Below are 15,164 nucleotides of genomic sequence, written 5' to 3' on the forward strand. Positions count from 1 at the left end.
TTCATTCACAGCATCTTAGCCTGGAATTGGCACTTTTGCTGACTGTGCTTGGAAGTCAATGTTTTCCTGAACCTATAATAAACCAATAGTAATCAGAGCACTGAAATGAAATCGTTCACTTTGGACCAAAATTGCTGATGGAACTGGAATGAGGAGAAGCAAATCTGAGGTTTTATTACGTCACTGCTTGTTCTGACGAGCCCCATATGCAAGTTACCCTCAAAATAGTTCAACACTCAAACAGCTGTTTTATTCTTGCTTCTGTGACAAAAACATGATCCTGTCTTGAGGGACAGGTGAAAAACTTCTTTTTGAATGCAATTTCTGCAGGTGAAGTGCTGACCTGTCTGTGTTGCAGGTGCATGCCATTCCCCTGCGCTCCTCCTGGGTCATGACTTGTGCATATGCTCCCTCTGGCAATTACGTGGCTTGTGGTGGGCTGGACAACATCTGCTCCATTTATAACTTGAAAACTCGTGAAGGGAATGTCCGTGTCAGCCGTGAGCTCGCTGGGCACACAGGTGGGTGCTGCTCACAGTTACCTCAGCACAGTGAAAATTAAAAAAAAACTCCTTTAAACATCATTTCCTCGTTACAATCTACTTCTTTTCTCAGGCAGGAGCTTAGCTGCAGACTGCTTGGTTATAAGTATTTTTAAACAGTTTTTCAGCTGTAAAATGGAATAAAAACTTAAAGCTGGAAGTTGATGTTTGCAGGTTTTCACATTTTTCTGCTGTAGTTTGAATTCTGTGCTTTGTGAAATGGAGGTGGTTGGCAGGCAGACTGATTCTGTAATCAGAGTGCTTCCACTGATGGTTTGGCAGATGGGATTTCAGGAAAAAAAGATGCTTCAGAGCATCCAGATGAACTTCTTTGGTTCTGTTAGGAAACATCCAATGTCCATGCTCAGGTCTGTGTACTGACCAGGAATGCAGTTTATTTTGCTCAGTGGTTTGATGCTGTTGAGGCCATCAGCATTTGTTGCTGCTGGATGAGACTGAGATGATTTCCTTAGAAAGTTGGGTGTGTGCAGTGCAGGCTCACTGGGATTCTGCCCACCTTGGCCAGTGGAATTGCACATTTTGTCCCCCTTCTTCTGCTTGGGTTGGGGTGGTCTCTAAAGAGCCAAACCACAAAAATATTGCAGATTCCCATACAAAAATCATCTGTTGCATTTTAGGCTCTCAGTGTGTTTTGCTGCAGGTCCAGGAGAGGAGGAAGCAGCTTATTAGCAGACCAGTTTGCCTTTGCAGGGTAGTCTGGCCTTATTTGTGCACCTTTCTTCTGTTCCCAGGCTACTTGTCCTGCTGTCGTTTCCTGGATGATAATCAGATCGTCACCAGCTCTGGCGACACCACTTGGTAAGCTGGGACATGGGGACAGCACTGCCAGAAGGGCTTTTCTCACCCATTTTCTGTGCCTGAAGGAAACTTTGTCCTTCACAAACTTCATCATCACCCTCAACACTCTGGTGATACTGCTCAAATGTCACTTTGTGCTGGTAATTTCAGCCCTGTGAGCTTTGGCTGTTTCCTTGTACCCATGTTCTGAAGAGCCTGACCTAATTCTGTGTAAAGATGTTCTGGGAAATTTTCTTCCTGTGACTATTTGGTTTTCAGAAATAACTGTATTAGCCTAATGATTTTCCTCAAAACTCCTTTTGTATTAAGTATTTATTACTCAAACAGTCATGTTTGGATATTTCTAATACAGAATGTAGCTAACGTTGTTATTCAGAAGAGCTCCTAGAAAATATTCTCCAGTGACAATAGCTGGGTTTTTTGAGGAGAATGTAGGTGTATATCTTCATAAATACTGGCTTCTGAACTAAAAAAGGCCTCGGTCTTTTTCTCATGGATTTTTCTATTATATGTATTCCTTAAAAGCATTGCAGTTCTCTCAAGGAGCAGCACTTAGAGCAGAGGTTGTCCAATAAATAAATACCTGTCCTACACAATGCCAGTCTCTCTGAATGCCTGATTCTGAGTAGCTGTGCAATATATATGAGATTAAAACCAAAAAATGTTTCTGAATATGTGTTGGTGTTTAAAGAACCCAGTAAACTCTAACAAAATGGGAGGGTTTGTAGAAATGATGCTCTTTGTAAGAGAACACAGCTGCTTCAGGAGTTGTGTAGTAATTCTGCAGCTGTCCTTGCCATCACCTCAGTTCATCAAAGGACTTTATCAAAGTACAGGCACATCTTGTTTACCTGGTTTGAACCTGCTGCTGCTGGCTCTGGTTTGCTGAGAAATTACAGAAATTAAAAATCCCAACTTCCTAAAGTGTTTAGGCTTCTTCTTAAGGAGGTGATAATGTTCTTTCATCCTTTTATACTCTTAATTATCACTGTTGTAGTGATTTGGCTGGCTTGCAACTTTAAGATCAGACATAATTCACAAAGTTACTCATCCTCTGTGAGTTTATAAAATGAGAAATGCTGGCGCAGCTTTTGCTCTGGCCTTACCACTGCTGTTTAATTGAAGCTGTGGTAGTACTGGATAGCAGCCATGGCAGAGAACTTTGGGATGAGCAGCCCTCAGTGCCAGTCACCAGTTTTTTCCATTATTTTTCAATTTAAAACCCTCCCAATGTTTTAAAATTAAGGATAGCTTTAAGGTCTTCTATGCAAAATTAGTCTGCAACAGCCAAACAAAAAATATTTATTTCTATTGTCAGGATCAATGTTATTAATACCTGGATAAAAAGCAGTGATAAAAAGAGCCCATGAAGGAGCACAGATGTGTTGATTTTTGTACAAATAGTCTACAACAGCCAAGTAATTCAACCAAAAATGTTTATTTCCATTGTTAGGATCAATGTTATTAATACTTGCAAGTTTTACCTCGGGAGTGACAAAAGGACGTCATGAAGGAGTGCAGACGTGTTGATTTTTGCACAACTAATTTTTGCACAATTAATTTTTATACAATTAATCTGCAACAGCCAAATAATTCAACCAAAAATATTTATTTCCATTATCAAGATCAATATTATTAATACTTGGAGTTTTACCTCAGGAGTGATTAAAAACCTCACAAAGGAGCGCAGACGTGTTGATTTTTGCACAATTAATTTTTACACAATTATTTTTTGCACAAATAATGTGCTACAGCCAAATAATTCAACCAAAAATATTTATTTCCATTATCAGGATCGATGTTATTAATACTGGGAGTTTTACCTCAGGAGTGATAAAAAGACCTCACAAAGTAGCACAGATGTGTTAATTTTTGCACAATTCGTTTTTGTACAATTAATCTGCAACAGCCAAATAATTCAGCCAAAAATGTTTCTTTCCATTATCAAGATGAATACTTGGAGTTATTAATACTTGGAGTTTTAATACTTGTTATTAATACTTGGGAGTTTTACCTCAGCAATGATAAAAAACCTCACAAAGGAGCGCAGTCGTGCTGATTTTTTCCTCTTTAATGATTCTTTCAGTGCTCTCTGGGACATAGAAACTGGTCAGCAGACAACCACATTCACTGGGCACACTGGAGATGTGATGAGCCTGTCCCTTGCCCCCGATGCCCGGTGTTTTGTTTCTGGTGCCTGCGATGCCTCTGCCAAGCTGTGGGATGTCAGAGAAGGAATGTGCCGGCAAACCTTCACCGGCCACGAGTCCGACATCAACGCCATCTGTGTACGTGCTGCTCCCTCAGCTGGGCTGCTGCTCTGCACAACTACCAGGGAGATTGTGCCCAGAGTCTGGGGGGAATGGTGGGGAGGACTCCATGGATGTCAGAAGTTAATTAATTACTTTATTATTCTATATTGTTCTATATTACATTACATCTAAACTGAATCTGCCCAGCACTCAACTGCCCAGAATCTTGTGACTGTCATCCGGCAGTCCTGACACACACACACACTTGGTCCTTCTGGGAGGAATGATGAGGAGGACTCCATGGTTATCAGAAGGCTAATTAATAACTTTATTATGCTACATTATTCTGTATTATATTATACTTCATATAAGCTGAATCTACCAAGCATTTAACTGCACAAAATCTCATGACTGTCATCCAGCAGTCCTGACACACACACACACACACACACACACACACTTGGCCCTTCTGGGAGGAATGATCATATCAGAAGGCTAATTAATTACTTTATTATACTATATTATTCTATATTATATTATACTACATCTCAGCTTCCTAGGAAAAGAATCCTGGGCAAGGGGATTTTTCAGAAAACATGAGTGTGACAGTGCAGCCTTTAGTTTGCTGTGTTTGTGTGATGCAGAGGGGTTCAATCTGAAACCATTTGTGTTTTTATTTTCCCCATGAAGTTCTTCCCCAGTCGCAACGCCTTCGTTGGTCTGTGATTGGTCATTAAGTAAAAACAATTCACATGAAACCAATGAAACAATCTCCAAACACATTCCAAAGCAGCAAAACACAGGAGAAGCAATGAGATAATATTGTTTTCCTTTTTCTCTGAGGCTTCCCAGGAGAAGAATCCTGGGCAAGGGGGTTTTTCACAAAATATCAGTGTGACAGTGCAGCCTCTGGTTTGCTGTGTTTGTGTGATGCAGAGGGATTAAATCTGTGTTTTTCTTCTTCCCCAATGGGAAGAACTTTGGGGAAGGTGTTGGTCCATGATTGGTCATTAAGTCAGAACAATTCACATGAAGCCAATGAAACAATCACCTGTTGGTAAAAAATCTCTAAACACAGTCCAAAACACAGGAGAAGCAAATGAGATAAGAATCAGAAAACATGACTGCAAACCTCTGGTTTCTCCTCCATTAAGTTCTTCCCCAACGGCAATGCCTTTGCCACAGGCTTTTAATTTTTTTATTTTGTTACATTTTTATTTTTTTATTTCATTAAATTTTAATTTGTTAAATTTGATTTTATTAAATATTAAATCTATGTTTTTCCTCTCCCCCATGAAGTTCTTCCCCAACGGCAACGCCTTTGCCACGGGCTCGGACGATGCCACGTGCCGGCTCTTCGACCTGCGGGCTGACCAGGAGCTGATGGTTTATTCCCATGACAACATCATCTGTGGCATCACCTCTGTAGCATTTTCCAAGAGTGGCCGCCTGCTCCTAGCTGGGTATGATGACTTCAACTGCAACGTGTGGGACACGCTGAAAGCTGACAGAGCAGGCAAGTGGCGCTGAGGGTTGGGGATTTTGTGGAGTTCTCACCCTTGGAGATGTCCAAGGAGCTCCTGGATAGGGCACTCTGTTACAGCGACCTGTGTCGGTCGCTGCTGGTGATAGAGAGACGGTGAATCTTGTATCTTGATAAGAAGGCTTGATTTATTAATATATGATATAATACATTATAGTTATACTAAAAAGAATATAGAGAGAGGTTTGCAGAGCAGCTAGCTAAGCTAAGAATAGATAGAAAAGAACCCACAACAAAGTTGTGGCCAAGGACTCAGTCCCCTGGCTTGAACTGGTGATTGGCTCTTAATTATAAACATAGAAAATGAGCCAATCAAGGTGAATCCTATTGCATTCCACAGCAGCTGATAATAATTGTTTACCTTCTCTTCGGGGGCCTCTGGCCTCCCGAAGATGCAGAAATGTGAAAGAAAGGATTTCTGTGGAGAAATGTCTGCGACAGCACTCAGTGCTGGGGACAAGCCACAGGTTGGACTTGATGGCCTTGGAGGTGTGGTGGTGTTCTCAGGGGTCCCCAGGATGAGAGGAGATGAGAATCTTGACTCCATGTTTCAGAAGGCTGATTTATTTTATTATATATATATTTATAATTTATGATATATTAGAAGAAAGTTATCTATTAGAACTATACTAAAAGAATAGAAGAAAAGAATTTCATCAGAAGGCCTGAAAAGAAAGGAAAGGAATAATGATTAAATCTCGTGACTCTCAGAGAATCTGAGACAGCTGGACTGTGATTGGCCATTAATTAAAAACAGCCACATGGGACCAATCCCAGATGCACCTGTTGCATCCCACAGCAGCAGATAATTATTGTTTACATTTCGTTTCTGAGGCCTCTCAGCTTCTCAGGAGAAAAGATCCTAACAAAAGGATTTTCCATAAAATATGTCCATGACATTGGTGGCCTTTTTCAGCCTCTGAATGTGTGACTCGAGTCTCAGGCACAGATCTCAGCACTCCCTGTCTCAGCTTCAGAAATCTGAAAACTTCTTTAGGCTGCCCGGTGATGGTACAAATCCATTGGAATCCTGCTCAAGGATGGATGTTGAGAGCAGGCTGATTGCCATTAAAAACAAGGCCTTGGGGTTCAGGGATATTCTTTTTTAGGCTTTATGGCTTTGTTTATGCATTAACTATTCAAAGCAATTCAACATGAATGTTGCTATTTATACACAGGAATTTTTTTCCTGTTATTTGTAGCAGTAGTTGTAGAGACAAGCAGCAAAACAACAGGGACTGGAGTTTATCTTTTGAGGAAACAAACATGAAATTCATGGTCCAAAGATGAAGAGAATTTAACTTTGGGTCTTCAAAATGAAAACTTTTGTTGGAAAAAATGTATAAATTAGGATAAAAATGTTTCATTACTCTGATCAGAACAGGAGATGAGAAAAATATTCTTTGTATTGAAATGTTCTAAGGCTTCAGATTGCCAGGCAGATTTGGCATTTCTGATATTAAACACTTCTATATCTTCTGATATTGGCACTTCTGAATTAAACACCTTTGTGGTTGTGTGTTCAGTACAGGAATTTAAGATTTGTTGGTGCTGATTTTGTTTTACCAAATTGCAGCGCTTCCTGTTGCTGGTGGGAGAATGAGGAGAGTCCTGTGAGCACTCTAATTCATGTAGAGAGATTAATTTCAAGTCTATCAAGAATATCTTGGCTCAGTGCTGTGGACTGGAAAGCTTGAACATAATTAGGTTTTCTTTTTACCTCCTTGAAACTGTTAAATTAAAGGGGATAGAGGAAAATGTTGTCTCCCTTAATTTTTCTGTTTAGTGTCTCAATTCTTTCTTTTAATGGTGCTATAATTGAATTGTATTAGATCTCCATATTGACAAATGGATTGTATGGAGAACCTTGTGAATGTAGTAAGAGAAAATTGGATGAAAAATACTTTGGAGTTCATAACACAATTCAGTTTAACTTCTGGTTTTAAAAGAAAATTTTTTGCAAATATGAAAATTTTGTAAAATTTAACTGAGACCAGTTCAGACACATTATCACTGTGGTGAGGAGCAAAAGCTGTGCAGGGCATGGTTACAGTGACATTGTCACAATCTTCAGGGCTGTCACTTCACAGCTCATGGGACACCAGTAAAGGTCATAATAGGGGGAAAACAGAAGGAAAATTTTGGAGTAATGCATTTACTGAATTATCCCTTGAGAACCCACCCAGCTCTGCCCTGAGTCTGAGCTTATAAAACCAAAGGCATTTTATAATTCCAGCCCTGTTTGTTCAGGATTTCTGACTCTAGAGCTTGGTTAACCCAAACGTGCTGTGCTGTAACTGGAACAGACAGGAAATGACCCAAACAAAGCAATTTATTGTTGATTTCTCATTCCCAGGTGTCCTTGCTGGTCACGATAACCGTGTCAGTTGCTTAGGTGTGACTGATGATGGCATGGCAGTGGCAACAGGGTCATGGGACAGCTTCCTCAAGATCTGGAACTGAAAAAGGTGAGTACCCAGCTCCTTAAGGCAGTTTTGGGGTCCAGAATGCTTCTTGCCAGCAGTGCTGTTATTGGGGCTGATCATTCAGGGTAGTCTGAAGCTGCACCAAGGGAAATGCAGCTTGGGGAATGCAGCAGATATTGGGAAGAAGTTTTCTGCAGAAAGGTGATTAAGTTTTTTACAGAAAGGTGATAAAGTTCTGGAATGGCTGCCCAGGGAGGTGCTGCAGTCCCCATCCATGGGTGTGTTTAACAAAGCCTGGGTGTGGCACTGGGTGCCAGGGTTGAGTTGAGGGGTTGGGGCTGGGTTGGACTCTGTGATCTTGAAGGTCTCTTCCAACCTGGTGATTCTGAGAATTTGGGGGAATTCTGTGAATTTGGGAGAATTTTGGGAATTCCCAGGAGCTGGGGAAGTGGTGGAGTCGCCATCCCTGGATGTGGCAGGGTTGAGTTGAGGGGTTGGGGCTGGGTTGGACTCCATGGTGTTTAAGGTCGCTTCCAACCTGGTCATTCTGTGAATTCTGTGAAATCAGTGAGGAGCAAACCCAAGCAGTTGGGAGGTTTAGATAACCATTACTTTAATGCATGGCATTTGGGGGTTTAGATGGCCATTACTTTAATGCACGCACTGACATTTTTCTGAAGGTCTATTTTTAATTACCAAACTTTCCTGTGTGGGTTTTTAAATAAATAAATAAATATCCTTGGGGAAGCGGGGGGATAATACAATGCCTGCATGTGCCAGTGGTGGGGACAGCAGAGTTTGCCACTTGTGTGCAGTGTCTCAAAGTGCAACTCTCACCAGATGTTTCTGTGTGCCAGAAGAGCAGCGGACTCCAGGACTGGAAGAAGTTTCCAACGGTTGAAAATGACAAAGATAGCATATCCAATCCAACCATACTAACTTGGACCCCCATCCTCCCCAACTTCAAAGGGCAAGATCTTTTGCGTCTCCTGTTGCTGAAATGAAGAGCACAATTACCTTTCCAAGAAGAATTTCTGTGTTGTAAGCAAAATGAAATTGTGCATTCCTTTTGGGACCATTTTTTTTGTCTTGAGAATTTAAAAACAAATGAAACACTATCATAAAAAGCATGACCAGAAAATAAACTTGAGCATAATTGTGAAACAGTTAGCTTTCACTGTAGTTTCCAAGTTGAAGTTAAGGACTTTATCTCACACACTTGCAAATTTTAAAGTCATGTTTGTAGCAGGATTTTTTTCAAGTTTCCTTTTTAAATACATTTCCTTATGTATTTAATTGAGCAAAACAAGGGAGTCCTAGCCCAGAGCACTGGGGGTTGTTAACGCTGTAAATTTAGTCCCTAATTTTTTTTATTTTTATTTTCTAGTATCACAGATAATTGTTGCACAAAACTTGGCATATATAGGATAATGTTAAGCAGTAAGGTAACCAAGCACATGCTGTAAAAGGTAATGAATGCTTGTTTAAAGAATCCTTTCACCTTTTATGGATTACAAATGCAATCCTTGGTCCCTCCTGCCCCCCCTTTTTCACCACACTGATTTTTTTAATCTGTTTTGGTTTGTCCACTTGGAAGGGCAGTTTATATATCCTAACACTATCCTATAAGTCTCAACAACCAGGAATCTCTGTTTTCAAAAGAGACCTATCCTACACTTGGGTATCGAGTCAATTCTTTGTGTATGAAATGATGTACAAATCAATGTTTTGAAAATAATGATCTTGAACTTTCTAAGTTAAACAGAAAAAAAAAAAAACCTTTTTTGATTGTTTGCCATATTGGGTGGGTTTACTCTTAGAATCGCATGCTGTAGAAATGCTAAAAAGTGCATATTGGACTAAGTCCTTAGATGTTTTTTCTTTGAAGAAATAACCTGTTTAAAAACTGTAACCATTGTCGCTGTATTCATTTATTGTTGCTACTCTGTGCATAAATCTATGAAGAACTCCAGTACAAAGCTATGCACGTTTTGGAGTAGCGTGATAAGTCACTTTTTTTTTTTAAAGAATAAAGAAAAAAAGAAACAGCCTGTTCAAACAATCGCTGTCAAAGATTCTGGGGTGTGGGAGGAGGGAACCTAGACCATCTTCTTTATAAATCAGTTCCTCACAGCCAGTTCCTCTTGCAGGATGAGTCCTTTGCATCTGATCAGAGTCATTTTTGTAATGAGCAGGTTTTCCTGGCTTTCTTTTCAAATAAAATGTTAAAAGCAGCAGTGTTTGGACAGCAGATTGTTCTTTCCTATCTTCTCACTGTATCCAGAAATGCTCCTTCCTAGCAGCAGTAGTAGCTTTTCTCCATTTTGTTTTTTCTGCAACATTCTGTACAAAAATGTGCTGTAATTGTGCGTTAGGCCTGGATTTGGCATAAAAGATGAGTTCCCTCTTACTCTCTTTCATGAAACTACTCTGTAGAGCTTTCTCCACGCCCTGTATCCCTCTTCACCTTTTGTATTTAATTTTAAAGTCAGTGTACTTCAAGAAAGCTGGATGCAAGATAGATACTATATTAAAATGTAATGTTATTTAAGATGTAATAAAGCAGTTTGACATGAGTTTGGACTGATCTGTTTTGCAGCTTCTTGTTCAACGTGCAGAACATCTTCTGAGTTGTGGAATAAACAGAATAAACACACAGGAGGAGGGAATGCTGGCCCCAGAGAAATGGTTTGGTGGTTTTTCAATGGTTAATGGTCAGTTATTGGGCAGAGTATGCATTTAAATTGAGAGAGCCACTATGGTTCAGGAGGTGCACAGCACAAAAAATACTGTGTGCTGTAGGAGTGGAGCACCTGAAGGGGGAAATCAAAGCAAAATTAACTTCTTTTAAAACTTTTGTGTCCTTTATTAGGAAAAGACTTGAGTGGTTCCTGCCATGTGAGGATCTGGCCACAGCAGCTCTGGTGGCACTCTTAGATTGACAGGGTAAGAAGTCATTTTCATGCTCAGTAAGAACAAAGTCTCCAAGAGGCAGAATTTTATCTTAAAAATTTATTTAAAACATCATTTTATACCCAGAGAAGCAGATTTGTGCAATGAGGTGTTAAAAAGCAGTTGGTTCAACAATTTGGTATTGGTTGACTTGAGGGTTTTGTGGTTTTAGTGGGTGAAGTCCCATCTCTTGTTTTATCTAAACAAAAATGGATTTTCCCTCATTTCACATCAACCAAGAGAAATTCCAAAGCTGTGGAATGGTCTCACACCAAACATAGAAATTCTCAGCCTCAGTGGAGAGGTTTTTCAAAGCTGGGAGTGTGGAAAATGTGATGGTGGCATTACCCAGCTGTGAGCTCTGGGCTTTGGGCTCCATGGGACTGGTAAGTAGCTCATGGCTGGAAATGCTGAATTTTGGGGACTCAGATTTAGTGGTTTCCAATTCCAAATGCTGTAGCTGTGGGGTTTCCACTCATGTGGAATATTTTTATTCCAAAGGATGTTTCATGTGTGGCTGTGTCTGGTCTGTAATAAAATCAATGATCTGTCTCACCCTCCTTAATCTCAATCCATGTGTTAAATCTCTGTGCCCTGGCCATAAAACACCCCAGGACAGTGACTTGTGGCAGGAGGCTGCTGTGCAGCCCTTTGGGATTTATTTGAAATGCAAACAGTTGCAGTTGCCTCTCACTACTCTTATTTTCATGTTAAATATGAAATTTTCTTTAATTTAAACATTTTTCATTGTGTGCTTGGTTATTCAGAGAGCTGCTACTGGAGAAAAATGGGTGTGCAAGGGGAGCAGCTCTGAACTCTTGAGTCTGGGCCAAAACTTTGAGGTTTGAATGCCTTTAATTTTCGGATAGACCCGAATCAAAATTATTTATTTCATCTTACCTACAATTATTTATGTCATCTTACCTACAAGCTCCTTCGGTGGGCTTGGAAAAGACTCTGAGTTGCAATAATTGTGGGATGTGGCTCCAAAGAGCAGCTTCCCCCAGTGCTGCTGAATTTCTGGTGCTAATTTCTTATTTCTGCTTCAGATTCCACGACCTGAGAACACAAAATCTGTGAGAATGGGGTTGGAATCCTCTCGTGGAGTTTGAAGGAAGGGGTGAAGGAAGACAGAGCAGATTTCTCAGTCCCAGGAGCTCCAGTAAAGACCTTTAGCATATTCTGTGCCCCTCAAGGCCTTTAATTTCTTCATGAATTAAATAAAACATCTGAGGTTCTACTACCAGCACCAAAAAAAAAATTGAGTTGGGCATTCTACCTTTTGACCATGAAGTCCCATGGAGTGTTTGAAATCAGCTGTGAAACACACTTGAAATGACTGATTGAATCATGCCCTATAGGAGCTAAAAATAGCATAATCTGGTTTCTGGGAAGTGGCAGAGTAAATAAAGAATAATAAAAGCTGTCACCCGTGCTGAGCTCTGTGCTGGCTCTGCAGCAAGGCAGGATCCTGGTGCTTTCATGATTAACACTTTTTAGTGTAGGTGTGAGCATGAATTCACTTTGGAGGGGAAAGAAGAAAAGAAGTGGCTGATGAACAAGTTCTAACAGCAGCTGGCTATTTTTGCATGGTGCTGTTCTCTTTTTCTTCTCTTCATGTAATTTCTGAGAGTCTGCCTCTGCTTTTACCATCAGTGATGAGTTGCTCTTTTTCCATTGCATTCCAGTGAAAGCTGGAATGCAATGGAGAAGTGGAAAGTTGAATTTGTTGTGTTTCAGGGCTGTGTGAGCAAAAATGAAAGCCCAGATTTCAGTTTCCCTCATGGAACAAGGATGCCTGGTGCATTCCCTGCCCCTCCTGCTGGGAATGGCCCTGGCACATGGCAGCTCCCAGAGGTGGCAGCAGCCATCTGCTGTCCTCACATGTGCTCAGTGATTTCAACATCATTGCTGTGCTCCATTTTACCTGATGGCTTCAAAATTCCTGCTCTGTCTTGCCTGCTTCAAAAATTCCTGCTCTCCTCTCCCTGTCCTGCCTGCTTCACATGTGTTCAATGATTTAAACATCATTGCTGTGCTCCATTTTACCTGATGGCTTCAAAAATTCCTGCTCTCCTGTCTCTGTCCTGCCTGCTTCACATGTGTTCAATGATTTAAACATCATTGCTTTGCTCCATTTTACCTGATGGCTTCAAAAATTCCTGCTCTCCTGTCTCTGTCCTGCCTGCTTCGTATGTGCTCAGTCATTTAAACATCATTTCTGTGCTCCATTTTACCTGATGGCTTCAAAAATTCCAACTCTGTCTCCTCTCTGTCCTGCCTGCCTCATATGTGCTGAATGATTTAAACATCATTGCTTTGCTCCATTTTACCTAAAATTCCTGTTTTGTCTCCTGTCCCTGTCCTGCCTGCCTCACATGTGTTCAATGATTTCAGCATAATTTCTGTGCTCCATTTTACCTGATGGCTTCAATAATTCCTGCTCTACTCTCTCTGTCCTCCCTCCCTCACATGTGCTCAGTCATTTAAACATCATTGCTTTGCTCCATTTTACCGAAAATTTCTAGTTTGTCTCCTCTCTTTGTCCTGCCTGCTTCAAAAATTACAGCTCTGTCTCCTCTCTCTGCCCTGCCTGCTTGAAAAATTCCTGCTCTACTCTCTCTGTCCTGCCTGCCTCACATGTGCTGAATTATTTAATTTAAACATCATTTCTCTGCTCCATTTTACCTGTTGGCTTCAAAGATTCCTGCTGTCTCCTCTCTCTGTCCTGCCTGCTTCAAAAATTCCTGTTTTTTCTCCTCCCTCTGTCCTGCCTGCATCACACATGTTCAATGATTTAAACATTAATTACTTTGCTCTATTTTACCTGTTGGCTTCAAAAATTCCTGCTCTCTCCTCTCTTTGCCTGAGCACTCCTGGGCTGTGCTCAGCTTTTCCTTATATCAGTACTAAAAAGTATTACAGTACAATGTACAGTGAGTATTTTTAAATGAGGATCAGTAACTGCATTGGTAAAATTATCCAGTATTTCACTTAGCTGGGAAAAACAAGCCATAGAAATGTGAATAAAAACTGAGTGAACTTCTCATTGTTTAGAGAGCTGCTCCAAACTCACCCTTTAGGAATCTGCTCAATACTCATTCAAGTAATTCCTGGCTTAACCCAAGACAATTTTGTCATAAAATAGAACAAAGAGAATCTTCCTGCTTTAATTATTCAGAAGCCATTTGCTCTGGCTGAGTGCAGTGAGACGTGATTGACCCTGAGAGGGAATTGTCTGGGGAACTGAAAGTGCAAAATGAAAAGTTTATTTGATGTAACAGATTTTTAAATGGCAACTAGATAAGGGAGGGAAAAGTCTGTTTAAAAGGGTGGGAAAAAATAAATAAAAATACAAAAGGCAGTGCAGCTCCATCTGCTGGTACAGAGCCATGGAATGGTCAGTGCAGGGAGAAACGTGTGTGCCCGCAGCCTGTGCTGGGTTTGGCTGCAGCTCATGGAACCCCTCCCTCCCTCCTTCCCGTGTCCCCAGGGTCCTCTGAACGTGGGCACATTTTTCCATAAGGCCTCACAAACAAAACAAGCTTTTCCCAATGTTTACTTTAGGAGGGATTTTCTTTTCCCAGTGTTTCATGTAAAAAAATCCTTGGCTGGTGAAGATGGAGAGGTTAAAAATGAGGCAGAGTTAACTGGAGCAGGGGCTCCTGGACAGATTTAAGTCTTATTTAGAACAACTTGGACAATTCTAAGTCTTATTTAGAAAGGGTTCCCTTTGAAAAGGGTATTTAACTGGAGCAGGGGCTCTTGGACAACTCTAAGTCTTATTTAGAAAGGATTCCCTCCATTTCTCTCCAGCCCCTCTCCCCAATATTCCTCTCACATTTTTTGCCATGCTCTGTCACAGCCCTGATGAGAATCCCTGCTCATTTCAGCCTTCCTCCTCTGCCTTAGGTAGGAATGAGGATCTGGAGTTGCTAATTAATATATTTTAATTGGCAGGGTACTCTTGCTGATCTGGTGCCCTGTGCTGTGGCAGGGAAGTCCCTCTGCAGTGGAAATTTGGATTTTGCTGTCACACACACGCTGCTGTTGCACCTGAGAGAACCATCACTTACGTTCCAAAGCCCCATTTATAAAACCAAACACATTTTAGGATGTAGAATTCTAATATTTAGGATTTTTTTCTCTCTCTTGCACACCCAGGGTTGCAGTTGAGCGAGGAGCAGTAGGCAGCAGCAGCAGCAGCTCCTTTCCTACCCTGGCAGGGTGAGTCATCCTGGAAAACACGTAACTGCATAAATTTATCTCAACTTCCATTGATTTTTCACCAGAGTTCCTTATCTTTGCTTTATTGGTGTACTTCCTGGGGTATTATAAGCAAAACTGAAAGAAGGTCCAATGGGAATAATCATGTTTGATGCTTGGCTTCCTGGAGCTGCTGCTCAATCCAGTGGGGAGAAGCAGAGAGGGTTTGGAGTGAATGGGACACAACAACTGACTTTGAAAATTACTCAAGATTTGTAACTCTGAGTTATTTTGTTCTGTATTTTCTTCCACACAGAAGGTGCTCAGAATTCCCTGTTAGTACCTGAGGGACCTTGGGAAGCCAAAGTTTATGCCCAGTAGGATGATTTTTTTTTTCCAAAAGGAATGATATTAATATAATATA

At 40.8% G+C, this 15,164-nt stretch overlaps 1 protein-coding gene across 6 annotated transcripts in view; it reads left to right on the forward strand.

The window, feature by feature from the left end:
• Window positions 1–10,158, forward strand: part of GNB1 (G protein subunit beta 1) — a 40,114-nt gene extending 29,956 nt beyond the window's left edge. For 4 of the 6 annotated variants that reach the window (XM_058818937.1, XM_058818936.1, XM_058818933.1 and 1 more), the window contains exons 7-12: window positions 359–521; window positions 1,295–1,361; window positions 3,448–3,649; window positions 4,913–5,129; window positions 7,513–7,624; window positions 8,440–10,158. In XM_058818937.1, the coding sequence (XP_058674920.1) occupies window positions 359–521; window positions 1,295–1,361; window positions 3,448–3,649; window positions 4,913–5,129; window positions 7,513–7,619 (756 nt within the window). In that variant the 3' untranslated portion in view covers window positions 7,620–7,624; window positions 8,440–10,158. Of the gene's footprint in view, window positions 1–358; window positions 522–1,294; window positions 1,362–3,447; window positions 3,650–4,912; window positions 5,130–7,512; window positions 7,625–8,422 lie in introns of all 6 variants that reach the window. The other 2 variants (XM_058818938.1, XM_058818934.1) reach the window with 2 other exon arrangements.
• Window positions 10,159–15,164: the final 5,006 nt, after the last annotated feature.

Source organism: Ammospiza caudacuta, chromosome 22 (genome assembly GCF_027887145.1).
Source record: "Ammospiza caudacuta isolate bAmmCau1 chromosome 22, bAmmCau1.pri, whole genome shotgun sequence".
NCBI lineage: Eukaryota > Metazoa > Chordata > Aves > Passeriformes > Passerellidae > Ammospiza > Ammospiza caudacuta.